At 48.4% G+C, this 21,372-nt stretch overlaps 8 protein-coding genes across 8 annotated transcripts; 4 read left to right on the forward strand and 4 right to left on the reverse strand.

The window, feature by feature from the left end:
• Window positions 1-430: 430 nt before the first annotated feature.
• Window positions 431-1,364, reverse strand: N7495_008693 (putative polyadenylation factor subunit CstF64; the record flags this gene model as incomplete). Its single annotated transcript, XM_057211344.1, has 2 exons — window positions 431-1,251; window positions 1,313-1,364. The coding sequence occupies 2 exons, from the start codon at window positions 1,362-1,364 to the stop codon at window positions 431-433; spliced, it is 873 nt and encodes a 290-aa protein (XP_057060887.1).
• Window positions 1,365-1,531: 167 nt separating this feature from the next.
• Window positions 1,532-2,631, forward strand: N7495_008694 (prohibitin subunit PHB2; the record flags this gene model as incomplete). The annotated part of the gene is made up of 4 exons (XM_057211345.1): window positions 1,532-1,712; window positions 1,766-1,834; window positions 1,891-2,246; window positions 2,308-2,631. The coding sequence occupies 4 exons, from the start codon at window positions 1,532-1,534 to the stop codon at window positions 2,629-2,631; spliced, it is 930 nt and encodes a 309-aa protein (XP_057060888.1).
• Window positions 2,632-3,016: 385 nt separating this feature from the next.
• On the forward strand, window positions 3,017-4,297 carry rmt2 (protein-arginine N5-methyltransferase; the record flags this gene model as incomplete). Its single annotated transcript, XM_057211346.1, has 1 exon — window positions 3,017-4,297. The coding sequence occupies one exon, from the start codon at window positions 3,017-3,019 to the stop codon at window positions 4,295-4,297; it is 1,281 nt and encodes a 426-aa protein (XP_057060889.1).
• A 125-nt stretch (window positions 4,298-4,422) lies between these two features.
• N7495_008696 (putative DUF221 domain protein) lies at window positions 4,423-8,150 on the reverse strand (the record flags this gene model as incomplete). Its single annotated transcript, XM_057211347.1, has 3 exons — window positions 4,423-5,438; window positions 5,499-7,924; window positions 7,984-8,150. The coding sequence occupies 3 exons, from the start codon at window positions 8,148-8,150 to the stop codon at window positions 4,423-4,425; spliced, it is 3,609 nt and encodes a 1,202-aa protein (XP_057060890.1).
• A 904-nt stretch (window positions 8,151-9,054) lies between these two features.
• N7495_008697 (MCM DNA helicase complex subunit MCM4) lies at window positions 9,055-12,320 on the forward strand (the record flags this gene model as incomplete). Its single annotated transcript, XM_057211348.1, has 5 exons — window positions 9,055-9,346; window positions 9,421-10,293; window positions 10,347-10,430; window positions 10,472-11,661; window positions 11,733-12,320. 5 exons carry the CDS (start codon window positions 9,055-9,057, stop codon window positions 12,318-12,320), a joined length of 3,027 nt encoding a protein of 1,008 aa, XP_057060891.1.
• Window positions 12,321-13,397: 1,077 nt separating this feature from the next.
• N7495_008698 (bifunctional hydroxyethylthiazole kinase/thiamine-phosphate diphosphorylase) lies at window positions 13,398-15,300 on the reverse strand (the record flags this gene model as incomplete). The annotated part of the gene is made up of 7 exons (XM_057211349.1): window positions 13,398-13,652; window positions 13,720-13,820; window positions 13,877-14,253; window positions 14,305-14,712; window positions 14,772-14,907; window positions 14,962-15,138; window positions 15,198-15,300. The coding sequence occupies 7 exons, from the start codon at window positions 15,298-15,300 to the stop codon at window positions 13,398-13,400; spliced, it is 1,557 nt and encodes a 518-aa protein (XP_057060892.1).
• Window positions 15,301-16,312: 1,012 nt separating this feature from the next.
• Window positions 16,313-17,566, forward strand: N7495_008699 (translation initiation factor eIF5; the record flags this gene model as incomplete). Its single annotated transcript, XM_057211350.1, has 1 exon — window positions 16,313-17,566. One exon carries the CDS (start codon window positions 16,313-16,315, stop codon window positions 17,564-17,566), a length of 1,254 nt encoding a protein of 417 aa, XP_057060893.1.
• A 243-nt stretch (window positions 17,567-17,809) lies between these two features.
• On the reverse strand, window positions 17,810-21,348 carry N7495_008700 (uncharacterized protein; the record flags this gene model as incomplete). The annotated part of the gene is made up of 2 exons (XM_057211351.1): window positions 17,810-21,265; window positions 21,316-21,348. The coding sequence occupies 2 exons, from the start codon at window positions 21,346-21,348 to the stop codon at window positions 17,810-17,812; spliced, it is 3,489 nt and encodes a 1,162-aa protein (XP_057060894.1).
• Window positions 21,349-21,372: the final 24 nt, after the last annotated feature.

Here is a 21,372-nt window from a genome sequence, read left to right on the forward strand (position 1 = left end):
TTTACTTCAATAGAATGTGACCATGGAGGCTACGAGCCGTGTTGACTCATTTCAAATACTTGCTACGCATTGACGTTCGCGTGCTCACGTGTTTATAGGGCTGGACTCTTGGTTTCAATCGAAGGCAATGCCAACGTAATGATTTAAACCTTCAGATTTACGTCTAGATAGATGAAAATTGGAGTCAAAATTATAGAGGTTTGTATGAAGAACAAAATAGTGAGTGCATTGCTGCTAGACGTGAAAATGATAGTTAAGAACTTGAAGAAACTTCAAAAAACACTCCCAATGCGCCAGCCTCGCGTTGAATATGTAGCTGTGTCGCCGCACTTGCGCTTTCTCATAAAGAAAAACCCATTCAAACCAGAGAGCATCCGAATTGTAAATCCCGCTGCTAAATGAAAAAAAAAAAAACGACATTGAAGCCCTTCTACCGCATGCCGCCCTGCATCAACTGTTGGCGGAGCAAGATGATTTGACTGCGCTCCATTGGCGGAAGGGCGTCAATTGCAGACTGTGGCATGCTAAGGACTTGTTGAAGAAGATCATCCTGACTTGGGAGTTGCTGTGGAGCAGGTGCTTGAGGAGGTGGGGGAGCAAAAGCAGAAGCGGCAACCGGAGGCGTGGAAATTTGATTTGGAATAGCGCCATATTGTTGATACTGAGGGGTAGGCACAGGCTGAGCAGCGGCTTGCTCAACAATGGATCCCAGAAGTTGGTACTCAACCAGGTTCATCAAAAGTAATGCCTGGAAGATGGCGTAGGCGAGCTGAGGAGCTTGGCGCATGAGCTCGGTTGCACGAGCTGGATCTGCAACAGCGAGAGATTTCATCTGACTGAGAACTTCAAGAAGCTGATTTGGGGGAAGGGAGGCAAGTGTATGGGATATGGCGTTCGGGCAGTCGAGGTGAGGTGGAAGCTCGATCCCGGGAGGAAGAGGAGGCAGAGGGGCAGCGCCTGGGATTTGGGGAAGCTGTGGAGTAGTATCTTGATTCGTGGGTCCAGATTGTTGCGAATAATCAGGAGGAATAGCGTCTTTTTCATTGTTGTGAGGCCAGTCGACACGGATCTTTCTTCCCATGATTTCATAATCGTTGAGATTTCGCACTGCAGAAGCTGCAGCATCTGCATCTGAAAAGTCTGCAAACCCATATCCCTTCGGTTTTCCAGTCTCTGGGTTCATCATCAGGCGGAATTTAGTCACAGTGCCAGCGGTGCTGAGGATGTCTTTGACTTGCTCCTCCGTCAGATCTGCGGGGGTAGGTCAGATGTGAATAGAAGCTTTTTATTCAGAAGCCGATGGAGTACTTACTATAGGGGATGTTCCCCAGAAATACGCTCTTTCCCGAGCGATCAGGAGCCATAATCGCGATGTTGTTAGATGAGAAAGTGAATTTATGGCAAAGCTGTTGCGCAAAAGAGATGAGCGATCATTCTGCCTGACTTGCTTCACCGCCCGGAACAGCACCTTCTTAGAACTTCCCGTCCCAACGAGACCCATCTAGATTTCCGCTACATCAATCTCTACATCATGTCTCAAAATCAACGAGAGGCTTGGGAGCGACTGCAGCTCATGCTGAACAAGCGCAAGCCTGGCTTTGGTGGATTCCCTAGCGGTGGCAGTGGTGGCGGTCGCGGCGGTTTTGGGTTGGTCGGCTCCCTCGTCTTGCTCGGTGTGGGCAGCTGGGCAGTTTCAAACTCGCTTTTCAACGGTAAGCATGTTCGCTGACATTTAAAGTTGGTCCAGTGATATTAATTTATCTAGTCGATGGTGGTCACCGCGCTATCAAATACTCCAGGTTTAGTGGTGTGCGGAAGGAAATCTACAACGAAGGTATGACCTTGGAACCCGTAAAGCAGGCTGGAATTAATCTCTTTGAATTAATGCAGGAACCCATCTCTGCATTCCCTGGTTTGAGACTCCTATCATCTATGATGTCCGCGCCAAGCCGCGCAACATCCCTTCCTTGACTGGAACCAAGGACTTGCAAATGGTCAACATCACCTGCCGTGTGCTTTCCAAACCCCGAATCGATGCATTGCCACAGATCTACCGAACCCTCGGCCAAGACTTTGACGAACGAGTCCTGCCTTCCATCGTCAATGAGGTGCTGAAGAGTGTCGTTGCCCAATTCAACGCGAGCCAGTTGATCACCCAGCGCGAGAATGTTGCTCGACTGGTGCGGGAGAACCTAGCCCGCCGCGCGGCACGATTCAACATTGCTCTGGACGATGTCTCACTCACCGTAAGTTTATTTATCTGTGCCCTAGTGTGATGTGCAATTTTCTAACATCTATTCTCCATAGCACTTGACCTTCTCCCCGGAGTTCACTGCCGCAGTTGAGGCGAAGCAGGTAGCCCAGCAAGATGCACAACGTGCTGCCTTCCTAGTCGATAAGGCTCGTCAAGAAAAGCAGGCCTTCATTGTTCGTGCGCAAGGTGAGGCCCGCTCGGCCGAACTTATTGGCGATGCAATCAAGAAGAGCAAGAGCTACATCGAGCTTCGCAAGATCGAGAACGCCCGTCAAATCGCTACAATTCTCCAAGAGAACGGTGGCAAGAACAAGCTTTACCTTGACACTCAGGGCTTGGGATTGAATGTCAATGCCTCGACCGAGGATAGCAAGTAAATTACACTTAATTGAGCGCCCGGATTGTGTAGTTGTGTACAAATAGTTTATTTTAACGAGCAACAAAAAATGTTCTCTTCTCTCTTCAACTCGTGAAAATATTTGAAAGGTTAATTTGCTGCTACGTATATTCAGCTACAAGTAAACCTCGAGAATAATTTCTATCGCAACGCCAAGATATAATTTTCGACGCGGGGGAGGCGGCGAGTAGAAATACCGTTTTTTTCTGCCGTCATTTCTTCAAACTTAGACTTACATTCGAGATATCTTTAATTAAGGTAAGAAGGATGATGAATTGAAGAATATCTTATTTCAGCATGCCCAGTAGCTGTATTATTAGTGGCAATAACTAACATCCCATTCAAATCTCAGAGAATTCGCCATAATGGCAGAAGGTTCCCAGATCCAGATCACTCAAATCGACGTGGACCTAGACGTGCAAGAGATTCTACTCGCATCGTCGCAACATGACATCCCCAAGCTCCGCCGTCTGGTGCGCACCCAATCAGTCCTCCCTGACGCAGCAAACGTCAAAGATCCAGAGACAGGCTACACGCCTCTCCACGCCGCTATCGCAGCCTGCGAACCGGATTCAGAAGACGAAGCCAATGGCGTGAACGGCGCAGAGACTAACGGAGCGAAGGACGACACCAGCTCTGTTGATCCTGAACTAACGAAGTCTGGAGTCGAGACTGTTCGATTCTTGCTGCAGGAGGGCGCTATCTGGAATGATCTTGATAACAGCAACGAGACACCCGGCTGTCTGGCACGACGCATTAAAGCGTTGGAGCTTTACGAGCTTATTGTCGATGCTGGTGTTCGGGCTGAAATGCTTTTGAGTCGGCTGGACGGGTACGAAGAGCTATCTGACGACGATGACGAGGAAGAGGACACAGAGGAGAAAGACGATGTCGATGAGGTCGCGCCTGAACTTGTCGATGCCTCTGCAGACCAAAAACCCGAATCCGAACCCGCTTCTACAGAAACGGATACGCCTGACAACCCGGGTGTGTCGAACAGGGGGTACCTCGATTCCTCGCTCAACATCTCAAACGATCGTATCTTGGACTCAGACCAGAATGGCGTCATGATGCGCTGGGAGAGCGATATCATGCGCAAATCCGCACAAGCGCTGCTCCCTCGTCCTGGGCTCAAGGTTCTGAATGTTGGGCATGGAATGGGCATTGTTGATGGATTCTTGCAGGAGCAGAGTCCTGCAGCGCATCATATCATCGAGGCGCATCCGGATGTTGTTGCGGAGATGAAGCGTCGTGGATGGGATACTAAGCCTGGTGTTGTCATTCATGAGGGGCGATGGCAGGATATCTTGCCTGGCCTTGTCGGTGCTGGAGAAACGTTTGATGCTATCTACTATGATACATTCGCAGAGTCGTATTCTGATTTCCGGGATTTCTTTTCCGAGGAGGTTATTGGGTTGTTAGAGCAGACTGGCAAATGGGGCTTCTTTAATGGAATGGGGGCTGATCGGCAGATTTCGTATGATGTTTATCAGAAAGTTGCTGAGATGGATCTGTTTGAGGCTGGATTTGACGTTGATTGGGAGGATATCCCTGTCCCCAAGTTGGAGGGCGAGTGGGAAGGCGTGCGACGGGCTTACTGGGTAGTGGATAACTATCGGTTGCCACTCTGCCGTTTTATGGATTAGATTATCTGAAGATAGAATATACGATGTGAAATGCACTCTTATGGAAAGAAATGATCGGCTTCTATGTATGAACAAATGTGACGCTCGAAAATTATTACACACGAAACGCTCATGATATGCATGAATCACAACTGGATCAGGTCAACCTGTGAGAAGTCTGGTGGACTGCGACTGAAGATTGTTCGTCCTTTTCCATCCAGCGCTTGGTACTCATTACTGACCCAGATGTGTTTACTGAACCGTTGAGTACGGTAAATCTCATCATCACTGACACCCATCTCATCTCTTGGGATCCAGATGACAGGTCGTTTGGCTCGAAGGGCCTCGTGCTGGAATGCACGTTGTACCAATTGGTCGCGCTCATCGGGTGTGAGATCCTCCAATTCGTCGTTAAGGCCCGCAAAGAGGGAATGGCCCATCGTTTTAGTGGGTGGTCCTTGGTTTTCGGCATCATTCGCCATTCGATCTCGCAAGGTATTGATTGTTGGGCTGTTGGTGGCGGAATTGATTCCGAAAAACTTGGACCGCCGATTTGGCGATCGAGTGGCCCAGGAAGATTGATTGCGGGTCGATTTGGTTTTGTGCAGTCGGTCACTTGATTGGTGTTGCAACTTTTGATCACCTGGCTCCAAACTTTTTAATTCGATGTTTTGGTCTTGGTGGCCCTCATCTTGATCTTGTTCAGCAAGGTGCTGTTCCATGTGATCAATTTCTTCGGCTTCATCATCGACTGTGAGACCGAGCCGGGCGTGTTGGGCACGAGCAAATTCCTCATCACGACGCACCGCTTCATTCTCCAAAGTAATGGGCAAGTACCGGATCAGAGGGCCAAATGCATTGTCGAGTAGCAGTTGATAGCCAACAGTTAGGACAAGCACGATAATCATGCAAATTCCTTGACCTTTGCATGCGACTCCATTATTTTGGTCTCGAACCAGGAAGAATAAACCGACCAGACACAGCTCCATGATGTAAAGGCCAGTGAAAAGCTGGTGAATGGCTTGAGGGAACAAGAGACCGCCGGTGTCAAAACGGAACTTGGTCACATACAACGTGTTGTAACGATAGACAAACCAGAAGAGCCCAAACGTGATGACGTTGAAAATCAGAATGAGAGGCGCAACCACGCAGTAGATTAATCCTAGTATTCAATGTTAGTTTTCATGATAAATAGTCTTTTTTCCAAATTGATCAAACATACCAATTGAGGCGAGGGTTGTATAAACTGGGAAGAAAGACCCCCACTGCATTTGATTCAAGTTAGTAGTACGAGCCCACTTCTTTCTGGCTGTGGAATCCAAGATGGGAGCAAGAATAAACCAGCTGACCAAACCAACAATCTGGACCAAGGCACCCGCACTGACAGACATTGCCTGCAGAATCATGTAGGAGAAAAAGTAGTTGCTAGATTTGGGGATGTTCTGGGCCAAGAGCTCCGGCCAGCTGGTCACATTCGTGGCTTTTTCAATGACAGTTGAAAAACTGGATGCGATAGTAACAACGAGGAAAAGCTGCACAAACAAGAATGCAAAGTAATATTTCTGAACCGTAAGTTCAATTGCCATGCCGGTTGCAAGGCCTTGTGTTCGACTCAGGAATCGAAGAGTCAAAGGCAAGATTGCCATTAATATGGCCAAGAAAAGTGCAGGTAGAATACCCTGGACAGCCGAAATAAACCACTCTGGCAATTTATTGATCCAGGCGAGCCACGAAAAGGTTCCCTCTAGGTAGGACAATTGGGAGAGCAGGCCTGTGAAAGCAACGGGGAATGCCCACCCTACAACCATTCCACATACCAGTGCAATGATTCCGAAAGTCCGAAGGTAGCGCTCCCACCATTTCATGGACATATTGTCCCAAATAACATCATCGGGGGAGATCTCGACAACTCGTGGGGCCATCTGCTTAGGAAGATGATGACTGACAGCTTGACAAGCCATGTGTGCAGCAAGCTGATGATTGAATTGAATGAATGCTGAATTCATCAAAGGGAAGCGCTCGGGATGTTGTTGGTCGACTTCAATTTCCAGATTCAATCGAGCGAGTTCCTTCCGACAGTACTCAATAGTATCAACCTTTTTGCCGAGGAGCCAAATTGATGGCATCCAGCTCCATCCGAAAATGGGAAGGCGCATCGTGCCACGATCCTTTGGCCTGATGTACTTTTTCCACACTGGCTCTCCATGATCTTCGTTCTCGAAAGCCTCGTTGTATGCGACTGGGTACTGTTCTCCTTCCGCTTCAGCACCCTCTTTGTGACCGTGCTTACGCTTCTTCTCCTGGTTGGAATCCACCTTAGTTGAAGTGCCATTATGCGTATCAGTGACAGGGGAATCGGGCGCAGTGAGGGGATATTCATCAGGTTCCGGGTCGGAGTTTTTTGAGTGCTTAGAAAGGATTGAAAGATTTGAGCCTGGACTTTTCCAAAACGGCCGCTTAGGCGGCGACGTCTTGGTATCACGGCACATGCTATCACCTTGAGCTGGCTCGGGTGTCTGTGGCCTGGAATTTGACAAGGAGACTTCGTTGTAGGCGTCTTGGTCTAAGTCGTTCTCATAGTCTTCATCCCCTGGAGTGGGACCACGAGGGGGCAATCCATAGTCGGCCGACTCAACGTAACCGCCAGTCCGAGTCAATGTGCTATCAAGTCCATTTTCGACCTTTTTGAGACCACCAAGCACCGTTTTGCCTAACTTTCCGACGCCTTGTCCTACTGCCATAGCTGGGTCAATTACTATATGTCGCGCTCGGCGAGAGGGCTGTCTTGCAGGTCTGTCTGAATCATGAAGAGCCTCACGCACCGTATGAGCCTGGTGGGGATTACCCGAGCTCACACCAGGGCCCATTGCCATTTGGGACGCACTTTGATCAGCAACAGCTTTCTCGCGGTTCTGATCGGCGCTCTTTATTTTCCCAGCCTTCTTCGCATCTGCCTTGAGTTTCTTCAAATGCATCTTTTTGCATTTGGCAATCAGATCCGTCTCTGCGGCCTCAAGTTTGAGCGCAAGGCCGTTCCTTGCCTTAACCTTTTCGTTTAAGTCATCAAAATTGCGATTGATCCAAATATTCCGCACACCACCCGGAAATATATCAAAGAGATTATCAAGAGAATCGATATTAAGCCAATTAGATGGGATAGAAGTTACTAGCACGGTGGTCGCAGAGGCTCGAAGCCGATGTTGAGGGGAGGTCAAATAGGCCTGACGTAGGCGAATATAACCTCTCAGTTCATCGAAGAATACAGCGCACACGTATATCACGACAATGAGTGCCATAATAAAATGGGCCCAGTATCGGTCTGTATTCGTTGGTTTGATATTACCCCAAGCCAGCTGATCCAAGCCGGACACATTCCATTGGGTATGGGTTGAAGTGGAGTTGTCCCATGTCGTACCCTTCCCACCCACTTTATTCAGAGGGATCAGGACCGGTAAGATCAAGCAGCCAAGAGGGATAAAGATCTTCAGCAGCATGCGCAGATAACGAAGAAAGAAATAGGCATCGAGTCCACATTTCTGGATGAACTCAGAGCTAGATGTGCGAAAGACTGGACCAATCCAGCGAAAGAGACCTGGTGGTGATGGCTTAGTTCGCTCTCGATCCGGCACCAGATAGGTTCGTGGTTGACTGTGAAGGCGCATGAGTCAGTTTAGGTCTTAAATACTCGCTCGTTAAGGTAAACTTACTAGATGCGGGTTAGTTTGCCCTTGAGCAATAGGAAGAGCAGAAATTCGACAGCGAAGACGACAATAGCCGTCGCCAGCGAGGCTAAGAAAGTTTTGATTGAAACACCCTGGGACGAGGTACCATGCCCACCGGCATTCTCGAGAGCCTCTTCTAGGGCGTTTGCCATGGTGATCAATGATGCGTATCAACGCGTTGATCAGAAATAGAGAAGTGATAGCGAGACTTTAATGCTGTGGAGAGCAAGATTGGAGTGGACAATTGAGAGGTCATCTAGATCCCTTGCAGTCTTTTTTTTTGTCTACCTCACTTCAAGTACTGTCAGCGTAAGAAAAAGAAGCATGATCCAGAGTTGTTTGAAGTAGTATGAGAGAGGAAGAAAGGTAGATCAAACCCTTGTAAAGTAGGCCCAAAGGCGCCTACACTAGTGACACAATGAGGGTAGTGGCTGACTTTTGAATTGCCGCCGAAGTAACGGCCCTGGAGCTCCCCGCCAAATCAGGGAAGGACAGGGGGATGATTGGTTCCTCGCCGATCGTCTGTATAATGACATCAGCCTTATTATACTATGTAGAGTCAAGGCGTCTAGTGAAACAAAGCCTAGATAGCCCAAAATACTCACTTGAAACATAGAAATGTGACTGTTGCTTGTTTTGGTCATTTAATTTTATATTCCTTTACCGTCCCAACAAAGAAAAATGCGTGTGGAAAAAAACCCCTAAACAGCTCTCAGGCCCTAATCTAACCAAGTGTGCAACTAACAAAGATAGTCTCCACTTGGGCCAAGGGTAAATTTACGCAAAGAGTTGTAATTGGCTCGAGGTCAAGGAGTGGCGCAGTTGAACGTTCGCAGCCCAAACCCTGCTTATATAATCATGAAATACACACGTGATTATAAAGCTAGTCCAAAACAGGAGAGAAAGGAGTTAAAGTGATTTCCATTTATGGTTAGCGTATAAACGCGTGGAAAAAACGCGGTCGCGTCCCGGAAAAAAGAACTTCAAGGTTGGCCTCCCTGCTTTTCCCTCCTATCTATTACCACCACCATACCTCAAAATACCCCATCACACAAAATGTCTTCACCGGCATCCAACAGAAGAAGTCAACCTTCAAGGAAATCGACTACATCACCAACGTCATCTAGGGCTCAAGAGCCCCCTAGTAGCCCAACAAACCAAGCTACTCCCCGCGTCACCCGACGTCTGGCCGCAGATAGAAATGTCCCATCATCATCTCCAATGTTCTTTCAGTCCTCGCCAACACGAGGCAGTCAAGGCGCAGAGACTCCCGATGTCCGTATGGAGGAGGCCAGCTCAGTGGTAGATGACGGAGAGAGGACACCCCGGGCGAGGGGAGGAATCCGAGGTATGTTAATCAAATCTTCACGATAGGATAATGATAAATTTGAAATTGGATTCAACTGACTGTGATTGAAACAGACTCATCGCCCATCAACTATATTCCCAGCTCTAGCCCTACCAGAGGCTTCAATCGCAGAGATATCCGCTCTGATATTAGGTCCGATATCCGCTCTGATATTCGCTCCGACGCTCTTAGCGTAGGCAGCGGGCTATTTGTATCGCCTGGTGGACCTCGTGGCTCTCGTCGCAGTGATATCCACTCTGGTGGGTTCGGGGCGACTCCCTCACGCAGAAACCGAATCTTTGTGGGCGCCAATGGAATTCCCTCGGGTGATAATGTCGCCCGCTCTGACGCTACCTTTTCGAACGTTAACCCGGGTACCTCTGAAGCGGATCTTATGGCTGGCAACTCTTCGCGTGTTATCTGGGGAACCAACATCTCCATCCAGGATTCTATGTCCGCTTTCAAGAACTTCTTGTACAATTTCACTTTAAAATATCGCCTCTGGGCTGATGGTGCTACGGAGAATGAGACTCGAGTTATGGGTGCTGTCGCTGACAAGCGCGAGTACATACAGATGTTGAACGATATGCGACGCCTCGGTATGACGACTTTCAACTTGGATGCTAAGAACCTGAAGGCATACCCCTTGACCAAGAAGTTATGGCACCAACTGCAGGCATACCCTCAAGAAATTATTCCCTTGATGGATCAGACTGTAAAGGATGTCATGGTAGATCTGGCCCTCAAAGAGATGGATGTCTTGCGTTCGGAGAACCAGCGTGGTGCTCAGGCCCGGGACCGTCGCGGTCAATCCATCCTCACATCCGATAACATCATGCCTCAAGTGGATGTCCCTGATCTGGTCGGTGAGGTTGAAGCAATGTCTTACAAAGTGCTTCCCTTTGGCCTTGATAAAACGGTCAATATGAGAGATCTTGACCCAGCTGGTATGCTGCTTGCCCAGTAGACTATATATTTAATTTGCTAACAAAATTCGCAGATATGGACAAGCTGGTCAGCATCAAGGGTTTGGTCATTCGTACCACTCCCGTTATTCCAGATATGAAGGAAGGCAAGTTGATGTGTTTGGATACTCATGGCTGAATCACTCTAACTGTATCATAGCCTTCTTCCGATGCAACGTTTGCAACTCTGGTGTTCAGGTCGATATTGACCGAGGCCGCATCCAGGAACCCACTATCTGCACTCGAGACTCGTGTAAATCGAAGAACTCGATGCAGCTTCTCCACAATCGCTGCTCGTTCTCAGATAAGCAGGTCATCAAGCTCCAAGAGACTCCCGACAACGTTCCAGATGGTCAGACTCCTCACTCTGTGTCGCTTTGTGTCTACGATGAGTTAGTCGATATTTGCAAGGCTGGTGATCGTATCGAAGTGACCGGTATCTTCCGGTCCAACCCTATGCGTGTCAACCCACGTCAGCGCTCGCAGAAGGCCCTGTTCAAGACATACATTGATGTGCTTCATGTTCAAAAGGTCGACCGCAAGAAGATGGGCATTGACGTGTCAACGGTGGAGCAAGATATGTCTGAGCAAGCGGCCGACGCAGATCAGACTCGGAAGATTTCAGCTGAAGAAGAGGAAAAGATCAAGCTGACTGCCTCTCGACCGGATATCTATGAACTGCTCTCCCGATCACTGGCCCCTAGTATCTACGAACTGGACGACGTCAAGAAAGGTATCTTGCTTCAAATGTTTGGAGGTACGAACAAGACCTTCCAAAAGGGTGGAAACCCTCGTTACCGTGGAGACATCAATATTCTCCTTTGTGGTGACCCCTCAACTGCCAAGTCGCAAATGCTACGTTACGTCCACAAGATTGCCCCCCGTGGTGTTTATACCAGTGGTAAGGGATCATCTGCTGTCGGTCTGACAGCCTACGTGACTCGTGACCCCGAAACCCGCCAGATGGTTCTGGAGTCTGGCGCTTTGGTCCTTTCCGATGGCGGTACTTGCTGTATTGATGAGTTTGACAAGATGAACGAAGCCACTCGTTCTGTCCTTCACGAAGTGATGGAGCAGCAGACTGTCTCAATTGCAAAGGCTGGTATCATTACTACCCTCAACGCCCGAACATCTATTCTGGCATCCGCCAATCCCATCGGAAGTCGATACAACCCCAAGCTCCCCGTTCCTCAGAACATTGATCTTCCCCCAACCCTTCTCTCTCGTTTTGACCTTGTGTACCTGGTTCTTGATCGTGCAGATGAGACTGAGGATCGTCGCATGGCCAAACACTTGGTCGGCATGTATCTGGAGGATAACCCAGAGAACGCTAGCTCTGAAGAGATCTTGGTAAGACAGTCTACCCCCGAAAAACACTCTTCTCACAGGAACAAAAGTTTGCTAACAATGCTGTTTATTAGCCTATTGAGTTCTTGACTGCGTACATCACGTATGCCAAGACCCGCATCCACCCTGTCCTGACACCAGCAGCTGGCGAGGCACTCACCGAGGCCTACGTGGCCATGCGTAAATTGGGTGATGACATCCGAGCCTCAGAACGCCGTATCACTGCAACCACTCGACAACTGGAGTCTATGATCCGTTTGTCAGAGGCACACGCCCGAATGCGCCTCTCCTCGGAAGTGACAGCTGATGACGTCGAAGAAGCCGTGCGTTTGATTCGCTCGGCCATCAAGCAAGCTGCAACAGATGCGCGCACCGGATTGATTGACATGGGTCTTCTCACAGAAGGCACCAGTGCTAGCGAGCGTCGTCTCCGTGAAGACCTGAAGCGTGCCATTCTTGCCCGAGTGGAGGATCTTGGCGGTGCTAATGGAGCAGCGGTAAAATGGGCTGATCTCTATCGCCAATTGAGCGAGCAGAGCGATCAGCTGGACCACCACCAGTTTTCAGATGCTATGCGCGCTCTGGAGGGCGAGGGTGCTCTCCATGTGCTAGGCGAGGGACCACGGCGCACTGTCCGTCGGGCAGCGATCGGTATGTCCTGATCAAAGATGATTCCTACGATGCTATGATCGACTGGGCTGCATATTTTCTTTTCTATCGCAAGTTTCTTACACTGGTGTTCTCGTTTCTTGGTCCGGGGGGGGGGGGGGGGGGGGGGGTTTCATGGATTGCATGTTTTATTAAGAATAAATGAAGTGGGTTATGATCCATATGTCTGTCTCGATCATCCTTATTATGGTCTTCTATTTCCCTAATTTCACACTATTCAACTCAAGAAATCTCCGAGGCTGGGAGTATTTCAATTTCCCTGTTGTTCCCACTCCGAGTCTCTTACTGCCTAGCGTATGTTTCTAAAGTAGCATCACCGAGAGCCATTTTGCGATTCCTTACTTGGCATGCAAGCAGTATATTTATTTAGTCCGCATCTTTTGGGTATTCTGCAAGTGAAAACCTAGACGGGCAACCCTAAGCAACCTCCAGACATACAGAGTATAATAAAGTTAACCATATGTACTCAGCCAGTACTTGATTCAGTTTCCTTTTAGCCTTAGAGATCGTTTATTTCTACATTGGTCGATAAAATTTAACATACTAATCGTTTTAATCGTGAAGTCAACAAGAAAGTCAGCGGCATAATGAGAATAACGAGCAGTGAAAATGCAGTCAAAACTTGACTTCGAGTAACCAATCTAGAGCCAGCAAAGAAAAAGGCGGTACAATTTTGTATCAACAGCGTCTTCTGTGTAGAAGAAAGACATAAATTTGATAGAGAGCGAGTAAAGATATAGTACACTATAGGATCTTGGGATACAATATTCCTCCAATTTTGGCTCTATAACATTGATGTATCCATTTGTCTACGCTCTAATTATTTATTTCTGAATAACTTCATGAAATTCATCAGAATACCATACATTAGAAAAAGATAGTGCAGCCAGACTTTGACAGGCTGAAATAAACTTGGAACTGTGTAGGTACATTAACATTCTTTATTGACAGGCAGGCCTATACCCAAGTAGTAACCTACCTATCAACATTGGAAAGTCACTGAATTTGTACTTTATATCGAATGCGGCCCGGGGAAAACCAGTACATGACAACTGACGATATCTAAATATCTAAATATCTATGACTTTTACTTTGGCTCGGCCACTGAGCCAACTGTCATCGCCATTAGTCGCCGCCATGCGGATAGCATATAGTTCGTCAATAAATGCTGGCACAAAACTGCCAGGTCCACGAACATAATCCTTTGCCGCTGCATTCTCAGCTGCAATTTCATACATGAGGAGACCGGCTAACACAGCAAGCAGTTTGTCAGAGCGGTAGGCGGCCAGGAAACCAGCTGCGATACTTCCGACGGCGCAACCAGTCTTGTGACATGTTAGTTCAATTGCTAAATAGAAGGAAAATCATCTTGTAGAAATTTGGGATACTCACTCCTGTCACCTCTCCTAGTAATGAGTGGCCGTTCTCAACGGAGATCACTCTCTCTCCATCGCTGATGTAATCGGTGACTCCAGTCAATAGCACGATATTACCTAAAGACTATGTTAGCGAAAATGCACCTAGTTTGCTTAGAAAGTGGTTAACTAACGATCACGTCGAGCCACATCGCGGACTAGAGTTGCCTTTTGCAGGCCATCCAAAGTGCTTGGTCCGCTGTCAACTCCGCGCTGCTGCACCTTATTACTTCCACGGACTTGCCGGATCTCACCCTCGTTACCCTTTATGAGATCAAAGTAGCCACCTGCCATTAGCTCCGTAACAGCGCTTCGGCGAATTTCTGTTGCAGAAGCACCAACAGGGTCGTAGATAACTGGATTACCACGAGCATTGTATGCTTTTATGGCCTTGAGGAAATTGGTAACACTTTCACCAATTAAGGTTCCCATATTGATCAGAAGAGATCCGTCGAAGTTGGCAAGGTCTGTTGCCTCATCCCCGTTGGGAGCCATGATGGGTGATGTACCACTGTGAATTTCATCAGCAAATTCATATCTTATAAGGAGATGAGCCACTTACATCGCGAGATTGACGTTAGCAACGAAGTTGACGACCACAGAGTTAATCATGTTATGGACCAGCGGGTGCTTCTCTACCAATTTTTGGACGAGTTGGGGCACTTCACTCACCAATGCTTCGGCTTCATTGGTGCGTGCAACTTGCGGAACCATTGCAAAAAGAGGTTCAGAGTTGATGAGCTGGCTGAGCTTCTCCGTCGCAGCCTTCGGATCATCATCTGCCATGATGGCACTAACAATAGCTACACCATCCAATCCCTTCTTAGGGGACTTGGTTTGATAAATGACCCGCTGTACATTGGAATGGTTGATGCCTCCAATTGCGACAGTTCCCACCGAAGAATCACTAATGGCATGAAGAATGGCCTGAGTTCCTGCAGTTCCAAGGATTTTCTTCGTGTTTTTTTTTCTAGACAAGCCTGTTAGTGCCTAGCACAGTGCCCATATAATAGTTAGACGATGACTCACGTTTGAGTGGAAAACAAAGTCCCAATTCCAATGTAGTCAGCTCCATCGGCAATGGCCTTCCGGGCCTCCTCAACTGTAGCAGTACTAATACCAATGATGGCATTCTTAGGGAGAAGCCTTTTGGCATCTTCATATTCTGCAATTGCATGTTAGATTCAGTCGGGAACACTGCGGAACAGGCAACACCAACTCATATCATCTTGACCCAGATGTACACCTTCTACCCCGGCAGCAACGGCAACATCCACTCGATCATTAATCACCAGTGGAACTCCATAGCGCTGGGTAATCTGGTGCAGCTTTTTTGCCGTCTCAATCAAGACCCCGGTATCGTTAGTCTTGTCCCGGTATTGCACTATTGTAGCGCCTTTCGGACCAGTCAGCAGTCAGTCTCAAGAGCCTTAACAGTCAAGTGATCATGATTACCTCCTTTAACAGCCTCTTCAACAACGGTGCATAAGTCCCGACCCTTGAGAATAGCCGGGGTCGAGTCTGTGACTAGATATACTGATAGATCGAGAGGTGGCATTGTTGTTTATTGTCTTCCTTCCCCGCCTTGTTAGTTTAGGGTAATATGTGGGGCCGGTTATAGTTGTGACACTGTGTAGCGACCCGAGGTATCACGCACGCACAATAAAATGGCAGCTTCTAAAGTTCTGGAATTGGAAGTCTTGAGTCCTGGCATTCCCGGTTGGGGTTAAGTGGGTCAATTTTCACTTCTACTATTTTTATTCTACGCACTTCTAACGATAAAGCAACGCCAAAATCACGCCTTACTGATGGGAAAATGACGGAGAAGTGAGGGTAAAAGCGCATGGACCCAGTTCCTAATAAGACCTAGACTCTCTTAATTATTCCTTGTTAGTTTTAGTCTATGAATGAGTGTCAAAGAAGTACAGAGTAAAATTATATCCGTGAGCACGTGCCTGATGACATAAGCAAGACCCGCTTTTAAAATCCTCTCCTTCCTTCTCCCACTTTGCCCCAATTTCTACCTCTCATCCGAATTTTTGGTTTCGACAACTGCGACGCCTACTCCATTATCCCTGCGTTTGCTGTTATACACAGTCTACGTTTTGAAATATACTCCTGGTTAGTAAGGTAACGCCACCATCACTTTCTTCAACCTTTCGCCACAGGGTATCCGATCTCTGACTCGGATTCCCTCAAGAACAACAGTCGTTCTCGTATCAAAGAGAATTCCACGAAGGCTCTTGACTGCGAATTTGTCTATGTATTCGTCCTCCGTGCAAAATTACGAACACCATCTGCCGCTCAAGCTGCAAACGTTTCGCGCGTTGAAACCTTGCAGTACCCACCTCAGATCTTGCGGTTGAATCCCTTGATCATTTTGTCTTCGCTGTAAAGTACTCGTGAGAAGTTACGCGACCCAAGTAGATTCTACCGCCTACAAACCTCATCTTTCAAAACCCCACGAACGCATGTCTTGTTCCGTCTTCAACTCTCCGGTCAAGATCTTCCCCCGTTTCCTTTTCACCACATCCCATCCTAAAAGCGCTTAAACAATCCAAATCGCAACCATGGCTACCGTCAACATTCGTCGCGATGTCGCCGATCCCTTCTACCGTTACAAGATGGAGCGTTTGCAGTCCAAGATTGAAGGAAAGGGCAACGGAATTAAGACCGTCATCGTCAATCTGAACTCGGTCGCTCAGTCCCTCAGCCGTCCTCCCGCCTACTTGATTAAATATTTCGGCTTCGAACTCGGTGCTCAGGCCAACGCCAAGCCCACTGACGAGCGTTGGATCGTCAACGGTGCCCATGACGCCGCTAAGCTCCAGGATTACCTCGATGGATTCATTTCCAAGTTTGTGCTTTGCAAGAAGTGCAAGAATCCCGAGACTGACGTTATTATTGGCGACGAGAAAATTACTCTGGACTGCAAGGCCTGTGGTCAGCGCTGTGACGTCGACCCCCGCCTGAAGCTGAGCACCTTCATCGTTCGCAACAACCCCAAGGGCGGAAAAAACAAGAAGGACAAGAAGGCCCGCCGCGAAGCCAAGAACGCTAAGGCCAACGGAGACAACGAGGCCAGCCCCGGCGATAGCAATGTGTCTGAGAACGGTGAAAACGGTGATGAGGATGATGCGCCCGATGCCGGCAGCGACGATGAATTGACTCGCCGCATTAAGGCCGAAGCCAAGGCTATTGCTGTTGAAAAGGAGATCAAGGATGATGAATGGGCTGTGGACGTTTCCGAGGAGGCCGTGAAGGCTCGTGCCAAGGATCTCCCCACCGACCTCCAGCGTTCTCTCGTTCTGGAGGATGCCGAGGAGGACGGCGCCCAGCCTCTCGAGCAGCTCGGGAGCTGGATTGTGGACACCGCTTCCAAGAAGGGCGGTGTGACGAACGTCACCGACGTTGAAATCTACAAGAAGGCCAAGGAACTCGGTATTGAGGGCAAGTCTAAGACTGTTGCAGTTCTCGCTCAGAGCATCTTCGACGAGAAAATTGTCAAGCAGATCGAGGACCGTGCCCCTCTGCTCAAGAAGATGATTTCCTCTGACCGCCACGAGAAGGCATTCCTTGGTGGTTTCGAGCGTTTCGTCGGCCAGGACCACCCGGCCCTCATCACCCAGGTCCCTGCCATTCTGCTGGCTTACTACCAGAATGAGGTTCTGTCTGAGGAGGCCCTCAAGACATGGGGTGCTAAGGCCAGCAAGCGTTATGTTGACATCTCCATCAGCAAGAAGGTCCACAAGGCCGCTCAGCCCTTCCTGGAGTGGCTTGAGAATGCGGAGAGCGAGGACGAGTCTGAGGAGGAAAGCGACTAGATGTCGAACACTCTTCGCATTCATTATGGACACTCTCAACTCATTTGCTTATTCTCATGGACTTTAAATATTCTGATTTGCATGGATTACTTGCGTCAGCTTCAGTTCGCTTAGCTCTAGCTTATTTTACCAATCGCCTCTCATTTTTTACTCTTGAAAACTACAATCATTTGAAGGTTACCTCGTAAAGTAGTAGTCATAAATAGTAGTACAAAGTAGTCATTGAACCCAGCTCAACTCTACCTAAAATGCTAAATTGGCGAACTTGAGACGTTCGCCCGAGACGTCCAAGGTCATAGGTGAAGTCGTAGCTTTGGGAATAGAGGTGTCCATCTTGGATCTCTCGCGTGCAAAGATGAACCAGGTCAGGTCAGCATTCCACGTCTCCATCGCTTGAATAGCCTTTTCAACAGAATCAATCACATCCTTTTGTGCCTCGTCAGTCTTCAAAGTAGATCCACTTCGTCGAGAATCCTGTGAATAATACGAATAATACGCTGGACCAATGAACTGTGATATCCAAGCACCGAGCATCTCGCAGATACAGTCGCCGACGTCTTGCGACACACGAACACGCGTGAGGACTGTGAGGAAGAGGGAGACTAAAGCACGCCATAGAGCATGCTCTGGTGTGAAAGCTCGGGATCCGGCTTGTATAGGAGATAGAGCGAGAGAAGAGGTGATTGAAAAATTTAGTTCATCCTCTGGCTCCAGATCCTTGGGTTCGGGCTCAAGTGCAATTTCTCGGATCAGAGATACTGGTCCGACTTTGGCCTTCTGAGTACGACGCTTGTTTGCTGCTTCGGCATCTTGGGATACCTTTGTCCAAACTCGTTTGTACAGACGTTCCCAGCGTGAGAACTCCGTTTCAATGCGCGTGGACATGAAGTCACCTGCACCTTTACACATCGCTTCGATGACCTGGCAAGCAGTTATCATCACGAATGTTTCTTCCTGGAAGGTGTTGGTGGGTTGGCTAGAGGCAAGACTGGGCCTGGTAGAGGGTTGAGTCACAAGGCTGGTTGAGGATGGTCCATTTCCGAGTGTTGAAGGGAAGTTTATTCTGGAGGCCACCGATGGCCAGAGATCGTTTATGAGAGGGAGGAAACTGTTTTCGTTCTGCGATAGTGTCGGGAGCGTATTAATGAGGATGGATAGTAGGAAGCGTCGGAGATTTGGTGATGGTGAGGAGAGGTGGGGTGGAATTGATTTGACAATGTGCACGAGGAGCGAATGAGTCTTGCTCAATGGCTTCTCACTGTCCTCTGGTTCTGTAGGTTCTGGGAGTGGCTCATCGGATTCAGCTTGGTCCAACAGTTCCTCAATGGATTTAGGCTCGGGTGTTGGCTTGCCATAGGTTTCGGACCATGGCTTCTTCGGATGGGTAGAACTTCCTCCAGTCTCAATCTCTTCTCGGTCATGTTCATCCCGCTTCGCTCTGCGCTTTGCAATATCGGCGGCTACGGCAGCCATTGACAGCGGCTGGTACTGAGTTTTGCGGAAGTCTTGCGGACCACTCTCCCGACCTTCGTCGATTGTCAGGACCGATTGCTTCTTGGAGCCTTCTTCAACAATGGCTCCAAGTGCCTTGAAAAGCATCTCTGTTAACTTCGGATAGCCGTGGTGTAAATCCACAATACCAAATATGGCATCAATCACATCGTCTAAATATGGAATAAGACGTGCCCCACAGAGCTTGGTCATCATGAAGAGGACGCTGGGTGGGTAAGGTGACACATCAAAGGTAAGCAGTTTCATTGAAACTGAGTTTACCAGGTAATCGACGTTTTCAATAATCATAGTGCTGGTATCAGGGTACTTACAAGCTCTAGTCAGGATGTTCAGACAGGTCATGGCATGTCGTTGGAGGACAGGATTGTTGGACGCGAGAAGCTGTAGGGTGGGGTAGAGAGCCTCCATGAGCTCAGGCCGAAAAGCTTCACCAAGTTGTTGACCCTGGAGAGCGAAAGCCTCCAAAGCCAGTGCTGATATCCGCCAATCGCCAGATTCTTCAGTTGCTGGGTCCGTCAGGATCATCAAAGAGGTGTAGTAAAGCTCATCAATCAGCTTAGCTCGACTTAAGCCAGAAAATCCCTCTTCTATATGATCGGCTTCAATAAAATCATCGAAATCAGCGGTGGATTGTGCCTGTGCGCGCAGAGATGTTACAGCTAGCCAGAAGGGGCCAATAGCAGATTCATCTGGCTTCGGATGCACACGATCGACAACATGACGGGTAACAGCATTTCCAGACTCAGACGAGTTCAGCTTAACGATCATGGATTGTAAGTCTCTCAAAGTTTGCTGGTCGCTCCGGTGATCCAGAAGAATGGGTGCGAAGTTGAGGGATGGATTTGACTGAGACCCGAATACTTCGATATCTAAATGTGCCAACCCTGTGGAACTGAGTGGCTGGAGTGCGTTGGCTTTGAGCTTCACCACAGCACTAACACTATCACATAGACTAGAAGCCAACTCATTTGTGAGCAGCCCTGGGTGCGATTGGACCGTAGATATTACTTGGTAAGCGGTTGAAATTTGTCTAATTCCCCTTTGCTTGAGAGTTTCATCGTTGCTTTGCATGTATCGTGGGAAGGAGACAAGCCATGAGTGTAGCGATTCACCGAGATGATACACAACTTCGGGATATGTAGTTGCGAGATACAGAAGGATCTGGTAAGATTCCTTAGATCTTTCGTCTTCCATATCAGCATCAACTAGGACCACCACTGTTTCCACCATGAATCGAACAGAGTCCTTGAGTGTGACTGGACAATGCTGAATAATCATCATACAGAGTTCCATCAGTGCAGCCTGAACTTCACGACGCTGATGGCGCCGGATTTGGATGATATTAGCCAATGCAAGCTTAATTTGTGTCGTAGTGGCCTTCAGCCATGATTCGTCTAGGACGAGCGAATTAGGGTTTGATGAGGTCGGGGCGTTTTTCTCAGTAACAACACTATCACTGAGTACATTCTTCAGTAGATATGTCAAAGCTTGGAGGCAAGACTCTAGTAGCTTGTATGGGCGCCGAGTCTGGGTAGTAGGTTTGACAACTTTGGCCAATGCAGAGATCGTTCGCGGCATGACACTTGCTAGTACCACACGATCCTGGACTCGGTTAAGAAGAGCAAGTAGAGCTTTGCCAGCTGCAATGGACACTTCCTGCGATCTATCGTCCATTATCCCTTCCAGCAAAAGATAAACTATCTGGTCGACAACTGTAGCTGTGCCGATCTCATGGAAGATGGTCCGTGCCGATAGTGGGCTATCCAAAACGTTGAATACGACACACAGACAATCAAATCCCGCAATGGAGAGTTCTTCCGGTGCTTGGGTCTTGGTTTGGGACTTCTCAGTCACTTGGGGTCCACCGACGATCAACGTGAGCAGTATAATCAACTGCTTGCCCAATTCTGGTGACAACCTCTGTCGCCATCCGTGAAGAACCAATGTCTTCAAACACTGTATCGCTAGCTCCACACACCGTGCCGGAAGTTTTTGTGTCTGATTGAAGATATGCGTGAGTGGGAAGAACGCATATTCTGCAAGTTTCTCGTCGAGCGCATTGTTCTCTGAAAGCTTCTGTAAGGCATCATGTAGGGGATTGAGGGCTCGTAGAACTTCTGAAGCTGATGCCTGATTCGCACGGAAAGCAAGCCCTTTTGAGCTAAGCTCAACACACGGTGTTCGTAGCTATAGAGTGTGTCAGCACCTTGACTTAGTATCCAAGAGGGGCACCCTACTAGCTTGAACGATTCTTGCTGCTGGTTCTCCATTGCGGTAGGTATTTTCAGCAAGGC

Source organism: Penicillium taxi (genome assembly GCF_028828555.1).
Source record: "Penicillium taxi strain IBT 34144 chromosome Unknown utg000005l_segment0_segment0, whole genome shotgun sequence".
NCBI classification, from domain to species: Eukaryota; Fungi; Ascomycota; class Eurotiomycetes; order Eurotiales; family Aspergillaceae; genus Penicillium; species Penicillium taxi.